The sequence below is a fragment of the Scardinius erythrophthalmus genome (genome assembly GCF_964197995.2).
Source record: "Scardinius erythrophthalmus genome assembly, chromosome: 3".
NCBI lineage: Eukaryota > Metazoa > Chordata > Actinopteri > Cypriniformes > Leuciscidae > Scardinius > Scardinius erythrophthalmus.
Window position 1 is genome coordinate 8125816 of NC_138223.1, and position 8471 is coordinate 8134286.

The 8471-nt window shown below is 39.1% G+C and overlaps 1 protein-coding gene across 1 annotated transcript; it reads left to right on the forward strand.

Annotated features, from left to right (window-relative positions):
- Positions 1-35: 35 nt before the first annotated feature.
- Positions 36-7358, forward strand: hapstr1b (HUWE1 associated protein modifying stress responses b). The gene is made up of 4 exons (XM_081361464.1): positions 36-496; positions 1641-1721; positions 5563-5838; positions 6198-7358. The coding sequence occupies exons 1-4, from the start codon at positions 301-303 to the stop codon at positions 6437-6439; spliced, it is 795 nt and encodes a 264-aa protein (XP_081217590.1). The 5' UTR covers positions 36-300; the 3' UTR covers positions 6440-7358.
- The last annotated feature ends 1113 nt before the right edge of the window (positions 7359-8471 follow it).

Consider the following 8471-nt stretch of genomic DNA (forward strand, 5'->3'; position numbering starts at 1 on the left):
GTGCATCTAATAAACAGTTGAGCCGTTGACGCCAAGCCACGCCCTGTGTGCCTGTAACCAATGAGCGTCGAGGCCGACTCGAGAGGGCGGGGTTTGTGTGTCGGCAACGTTAAGTTGTTTTCATCGACTGTGTGGCGGAGAAGTGCAAGCACCGTTCGCTATGCAGACGTAAACTAACAGCTGTCGATGAGGCCGCCGCCGACGACAAACGACTACGTCCGGGTTTAATCGCCGCGGAGAGTTGTTTAAGCGAACGTTAGAGCATTACAGCAGCGGTTTTAGTGTTTTTTTTTCGTGGCCATGGAGGAGAAGAAGGAGGAGGGGGAAGCGGAGATCCAGGAACACGGACCCGAGCACTGGTTCTCCAAATGGGAGCGGCAGTGCCTAGCCGAGGCCGAGCAGGAGGAACCGAGCGAGGAGGAGACCGAGCAGAGCCAACAAAAACTTTGGCATCTCTTCCAGAACTCAGCCACTGCCGTCGCTCAACTGTATAAAGGTGCGATATGTATAATAAAAACTCACCGAGAGCTAGCCAGCTAACTCTGACACTGGCAAACAAAGGAGACTAACTCATAAACTCAACGGATAGCCACCAAATTAAATCTAACAAGATCTCATTAAGACGTCGAGGGGTTATTTTATAATGAAATACACACATTTAGTGCTTAATTAGTATAATTTCGCCTTTTGTTTGGCTGGTTTGAAGGCCGGTGGCGTTTACAGATTAGCATTGATGCTAAGTGGCAGACGAGCAACGTAAACTGACACACAAATCAGTTTCTGTAAGGAAATGTCATCTATTGTCCGTCTTTATTTAATATTAAAACTAGGCACAGTACATTTAAACGTGTTTTGTGATTTAAAAAAAATATATTTAAAGCTTCACCCAGCTGGTTGTCTATCAGCGAAACAAAATGGCGAAGTGCAGGGAGGAGTTCATCTGATGAAAATAACGATTTGTGATCGAAATCTCATCTGTTATGAACTCAAACGCCATATACGTAGACGAAAAGATCTAAGAATACAAACTGTGATGAACGAATGAAAACGTGTGGAAAAAAAAAAGAACAACAATAATAGTATGCGAAACAAAATGGCGAAGGCAGGATTAGCAGGCTAAGTTCAAATATTTTGCGTTATTGTTTCAGGGCTGTGTTGTTTTTGCTGATATCGGTTATTAAATTAATGAAACACTATAAAGCTGGTTTACAGCACACCATGCTTTCATACACAAAGATCTGACTTGGACAAAACGATACAATAAGATAAACTAAAGCTACACAACAAAATGGCGTAGAGTCCACTTGCTACATATCAAATTTAGACGTCGTCTAATTAATGGCTGTGTCTAAAAACATAGAGAGCTGCTTATGTAGAACCCACTTATGATCCTCATACACGCTTTAAGAACATTCCAAGCGTGCTTATGGTGCCCAAAAGTGCTGTTTAAGTAGGCAGCTCACTATCTCATGACACATAGTCAGTGCTGTAAAGGTGCTAAATCTGAACCTGATGTTGGTGTAGTTGTCTTGGTTTTTTTTTTTAAACAGTGGGTAAATATGTGTCTTATATGAATGGGAAATGATGTATCTCCTCTTGCAACGTAAACATTTCCTGTCCTGTCTTGATCACTCCCTCAGATAGAGTATGTCAACAACAGGGGCGCTCTTTGTGGGTTCCCTTTCAAAATGCTGCAACTGCCGTCACTAACCTATACAAAGGTAAGTTGAGAAACCTTTCATGAACAGTTTTTCATTTTACACGACTACACTACAGCCTAATGCATACTTTGGTTTTTATGCATATGCCAGAGTGTGTGCGTACAGTGTGTGTGACATAGTCTCATTAGCATAGTGTGTGCTTACTGTACACATGTAGGTAGGCATACTGAACGCATGAACAGACAGATTTTCCTTAACATGCGTAATCTGTACACTCAGCTCGTAATGCACCTTGAATTTTTTGCACTAATTAAATTGGTCCAGTGTAGTAGTGCCACCTTGTGGACATTTCATTTTTTAGTCAAAAAGAAATGGAGGAGATGGAACAACAAACTACTGAGACAGCATCAACAAAGTTGACAAGTGCTTGTTTGTGGGGAGTAAAGTCAGCATAAAATGGAAATTGTGATAGTCTTTTCTTCTCTATTGTGATGTATCTGCGAGTAAAATGGCTTCTCGAACATGAATGTTTGCTATTGCTGTGATGTCATGTGAGTGACAGGTTGTCCCGTCATCAGAGGAGAGATGTCGCTGCAAGTGGGAGGGGAAGTTATTTTCATTAAAGATTACAATGGCACATGAATAATGTGTGCATAGAAAAATAATTTATTATAAATACTGCAATATTCCATAAAAAAAAAAAAACAAGAATTGTCTATTTAGATTTTTTTTTTTTGGTGACTTTAAAGGATACCTGCAACTGTAGTTTTAAAAGAGTACAAAGACATTTTTTGGTCCTACCTTCTAGAGAGAAATGGCACAGACACTGGACAAGGATGAAGTGCACTACGTGTTCACATCCAAAATGAGGTATACTATGGGCTTTCGTATGTGTGAACTACAGTTGATTGGAATTTACTGCTTTAGTATTGTTTTGTTTCAACAAATCCCTGTTTTTAAATGAATCTGTTGAATGACTACATAAATGTTCTTAAGAAAAAAAACATTACTGGTGTGCAATCTTGACAAAAAAAAATGGCACTGACATTTTAAGATATGTCAGTGCAAGTTGCTTTCAGTTAAGATAGCTCAAACGTGCATTTTATTCTGGGATTTTAGGCTTAAGTCCTGTCTGTGAAACCAGGGGCTAGATTATCTACAAAAGATCTACACATGTTAGTCTTTCACTTTAGAAAATAATTAATTCCAAAGAAAAACTATAGCACAAACCAATAGCATTTAAGTCTAGAGTGTAAAGAGGAATGTCATTGGTTGGCATTCTGAACAAAATGTCCCCTTCACAGAGTCAGTGTGTTGAGTAAATAAAAAAAAATCACTTAAGTTACATTTGTTTCAGTAGGTGGCAAAAAGCATCTTGTTTGTGCTATAAATGATCTTGAATGACACTGAACAGATGAAGCACTTATTTCATGATTGAGCAGCTGCTGACTGAGTGAACAAGATGTTGTTTGCTCAGTTTATGTAAGTCAATCTCGTTTACAACAAAGATAGAAAGAGGATGAAAGGGTTTGGCTGTGAATCACTTTTCTAATAAATTGGTCAAGTTAGAAATTCAATGTCTCATTTATAGCACAAATAAGATGCTTTTTGCAATCTGCTGTTTTTACAGTCATTAGCCCTATTCAAACTAATTATTTGTCATGGGGACACAAGGTATTTTCAGCATTTACAGGGGCTAGTCTGATTTTATTGCCATCCAATGCAGAAAGTCCTTCCACCACCCGTGTAAAAATCCCTGGTTGAATTACCTACTGTTTTTTGACAAACACCAAGATCGTGTGGTAATCCACATCTGAAATACCGTACGATAAATGTTATGCTTTGGATGCATTTTAAAGATGTAGTCTACACTTTTTTTACTGAAATGCTGGAAAAACAATATTTCATATTACCGCTTAAAGGAGAAAGAGAAGAAAAGCATGTAAACAGTTGAAATGGGCCGTTATTATGGCATCAATTATACATTAAAAATATAAACCTAGCAGCTTTGTTTACCTCATGTAAATAATAGGCTGTATTAACTTATTTCTGCTAATTTCCACATTTTTAAAATGACCAATCATTTTGAGATAAAATACAAGACAGAAAACCATTTTAACTACAGCGCATCTATCTTCCTATTTTTAAACAGGAGGTTAAATAATCAGATAATAAATAGGATATTAGCGCGTTCCCGGGTTCGTAGGATCACAAAACTCGCTCCTCCGCCGTGAATAAATGCCATCCGAATGCACGTTCCATGCAAATTTATTTTTACAGACATCCACTGTCCGAATAGGGCTAGAAAAATCCAAATTTTTACTGGATAACTCCTGCCTGCCCCATTAGTTACACGGAAGCGATAAATAATCCTTTATTATTAATTAAGGCCAGACAAGTAATTTGTTGAGGTCAGTTTGTAAAGTAAGACTACACGCCTGCGCACATATATATTCAAACGCGCATAACTATAGACTGAATGCGTAATACGCATGTGCACGCCGTCAGCGTTTTCACAGGTTTGCGTTTTTGAAGTTTGCGCATAATGATCTTTTTTTTTTTCAAAATGTTTCATGGCTTGCACCGTGGAACCGATTTCAAGGTTTGCGTTCTCGAGCCAACAGGCACTGTTTTGTGCAAATCATGCGTTAAGGGTTTTCTGTTAGAACGGTGTCGTGTTAATAGCTAAGTGAATCAGTCAAAACTAACTTTAGCTGGACAATAAATTTATTCTAGAGCTGCCATAAAGCCAAAACAATCTGTTGCTTTAATTTCCTATTATCACTGTAAAGCTGCTTTGGAACAATCTGTATTGTTAAAAGCGCCAAATAAATGGTTACTTGACTTGACATAAAAATAATTGGTTGTTCATATGTTTGAGACTAGAAACAATATGGCTGACAGCAGTTATTAAAATCATATTGGTTTACTCCTCTTCCTAGAATCTGGCTGATTGTTATTGTGGAAATGTGATTCACAGCCCTAAAGTAGTTGTGTATGAGACTGCAGTTATGAGACCCACCATGGCCATGAGTCTGCTAGTGAAACTTGAGTCATCATTCAGAAGTTAGTCTTTAGTTGGGGTAATGAGAGATGATGAGGATGTCAGATGTGTCATGTGGATGATTTGAGTCACGTCATTAAGAGCTGTCAGGAACAGGGAGGTGTTTGTGTGTTCAATTTACTGGAGATCAGATCAAATATATCAACTAGTTCAAGTTTGATCACCGCCTTTACATGTGAACTTTTTTTTATCTATCAAAAGTTCAGTGTGCAATTTCACATTGTGAACTTTGAACCAGAAATTAAGTCCAAGTGTATTTTCTAAAACCTCCCATTTTTCTTTATAAACTCCTCGGTGAGATTTAATCATCTCTTGAATCATTTCATGCACCTCATCTCAAGGTTTTGTAAGCGTAAAATTCATTTCAGTCTGATTCCTGCCTGGCAATGGAAACCCTGTCTATTGAAACAAATCTTCATGCCTGCCAGTTTTGGTTGAGGCAGTTTATTTGTTGCCTATTATGGATTGAAAGTAATAGATTGAAGAACAGTGGCTGCCGTTCCTGAGGAGAGATGATGCTGCTGTTCTGGCAGAACGAAAATGTGTGGTGTTATGCAATTGCTTTGGAAGTTAATGTAACATTTACATAATTACATTATTAAAAGCTTCTTATTGTAATCATAACCAATAATTCACCTGCTGTTCAGTTTCTCCATCACATCAAACACTTACTCTCTGCTTGATGCCGAATTAAAAATTCTAAGAAGAGCTTTTGATATCAGATTGTTAAATGAGACTGACATCATTGGGCATAAAACACCACGAGACATTGATGCAGCTGGGCTGATTCCTCACATACATACAGAAATGCTCATGCTTTTTTTTGCCATCTTCCAGAGAGTGTTGATGCCCATCAGCGGAGTTATGAGCTGGGTATTCAGATCGGTCATCAGAGACGAAACAAAGATGTCCTGGCGTGGGTGAAGAAAAGGAGGCGGACTATTCGGCGTGAGGATCTTATCAGCTTTCTCTGTGGTAAAGCCCCACCGCCACGTAGCTCCAGGGCTCCACCAAGACTTGCAATGGTGTCACCAAGCCGACCCACGTCCTCGGAGACGAGTTCATCTGTAGAAACAGACCTGCAGCCTTTCAGGGAGGCCATTGCTCTGCATGGTGAGTGTGCCTGACGACAGTGCTTAGATTTATAATGCATCTATCCATCTAAACACACATGTAATGCAAGTTATTTTCAGGCAAAAAAAAACAAAAAAAAACGTTTGCATTGTACAGTACAGAAATGTGTCTTATGACATTCTTTGAAGCGTATAATATAAAGTGCTCCCTTGCTTTGGGCAGTTTGAGTTGTACACTTCCACTCCAGCTTGCTCTGTGGCCACTGGTATTGTTAAAATGGATTTTTTTTCTCTCACAGAAATAGTCCTGCAAAATGTCCCTGAAGGTTTTCCCTGAAAAAAATATATTTCAGGCATTTATATTTCATATGTTTTCCTACCTGTGTGTGTGTGTTACAGGTCTGAGCGGAGCCATGGCGAGTATCAGTATGCGCTCTGGAGCCCCGGGTTCACCCACACACCTGAGCGCTAGCTCCGCCCCCAGCCGCCGCAGAAACGGCCTCCACGACGTGGACCTCAACACTTTCATTGCTGAAGAGATGGCGCTCCACCTCGACAACGGAACTCGGAAACGAAGCTCCGCCCAGTGCAATGATGTCATAACAGACTCGCCCACTCACAAACGCAATAGGATGATCTGAGCTCTTAAGAAAAAGAAAACAACAACGACAACAACAGCGAAAAAAATGCCACTCCTCAGTCATCCTCCCATCTTTATTCAGACCAGGAAATAAAAGCAGCCAATAACAGTGCTCACCACAGCCCAGCACATTCTCTGATTGGTCTACAGAGCCCAGTTGAGGTCATCGGTGGGGGACGGGGGACGGTGTTCAGTGCAGAGGCCTAAGTGCCCTTCCATAGGATCCTGTCGACAAACACACAACTCTCATTCACTATATTGCTGTGTGAGTTGATTGTGTGCGTGTATGGCTGTGTTACGGCTGAACTGAGAGGTTATCGAACGCAAGAACAACATTTTTGTGTGCATGTTCGCAACATAATGAGCAATGTCTGTATGACTGTGTATACAAGTACTTGATGTGTGTGAGTGAACGACTGATGGGTTTTGTGTTAGAGTGTTTGTGCGTGTGTGTGTGGTACCTGCCTCTTCCTCCAGCACCTGTCACTGCCCCAGCTTTCAGTTACCACGCTGCGGCTTTGAAAAGCAACAAATGTTTTATTTTAATGTTATTGACAATGTTATTCATGATTTTTTTGCCTTCTCTTAATTCTGCTCTAGCAGCAGGCACAAGTGCTGTGATAGCCATACTTCCGCTGTCATGCACATCTCTCAATCACTTATTTTTCTTCAGTAATTTCCCTTCAATCTTCCTGAGCATCCATCTTTTTTTTTTTCATTCATCCTCTTTCGTCACTCTTCCCCAGCACCTTTGTCTCCAGTGTAACATTATGTAATGTAAATACCTGTAGGTGCTGACATAGACTTGTGGTACATATTGTAAAAAAAAAAAAAAGAAGAAAAAAAAGCTGTGCAGAGACCATTGAATTGTTAATGTACAATAATGATTCTTGCATTAAAGAAACCAAGCTTTTAACTACCTCTTTTTCTGCTGCCTTTGTCATCTGAGTCATTGCATATTCACTTTTGCGAGCACGTAAGATTTTAATCCTTAAACTGGATTAATGTCAATATATGAAATGCACATTCTGTTGTGTACAATCAAAAGTACAATCTGTTACTGTTCGTTTGACAAGCTGTGAACAACAGCTGTTAATAACAATGCTTTCAAAATGATTGCCTGTGCCCATGTGTTCGGCTGTGTTTGAACACTGCTTTGGAGATGCCACAGCCCTACAATGCTAGCTACAATCCAACAAGTCTTGGTTTTGACACTGATTTGTCATGTCTAACATTAAGGGCAGCTAAAATGGTTGTGGAGAACAGTATAAAGCTATGAACTGTGGAAAGGAGGAATCAAATGTAAAAATAGTGACAATTCTCTAGAGCTTCAGCTTCTCTTTTTTTTGTGTGTGTGTCTGTGTGTGTGTGTTTGGCAGGTGACAGCATGTCAAGTGGTGTCAGCAGTTCTATACTCCTTCCAAAACTTTTTTTTAAACCATGTTTTTCAAATCCTTTTGTAGTTACATACTGTATGTAGTTTTTGCAAATGCATCTAATATTACCTAAAAAAATAAAAAAAATAAACATGTCAGAACAACAGGGTCATTAAAATTTTAACAACTTATGTCGTTTCTAAACTTTAAAGATGGAAAAACTGGGATTTTTTATTTTATTGTATGGACAAAAAAAATTCTCAGAACAACTTCAATATTATAAAAATAGTATCTGTAGTAAAGATTTTTAACAAAATGACAAAGATTCAATATGAAATGTACAATTTTCAAGCGTTCGTATCAGTCAGATGCGAAACGTTTCAGTGAACCAATTGATTCAATGGACCTTATTCAGAGCAGCGCCATGACAGGTATGAAAGCGAGGCTGATGGCATCCGCTGTATAAAGCTCCTAGATCACTACTTCACTAGGCTATAATTTTCCACAGCTTATCTGGTTTTTTTGTCTACTGAAATTTAAGATATTTTGCAGTGTTTTGTCAGCAGAACAATTCAAAAACTCATTAAATACAGCAAACTGAAGAGATGTCTATCCTCCACAGCCTCACTTTTATTACAGTTAAAAAGAAAAGATGGC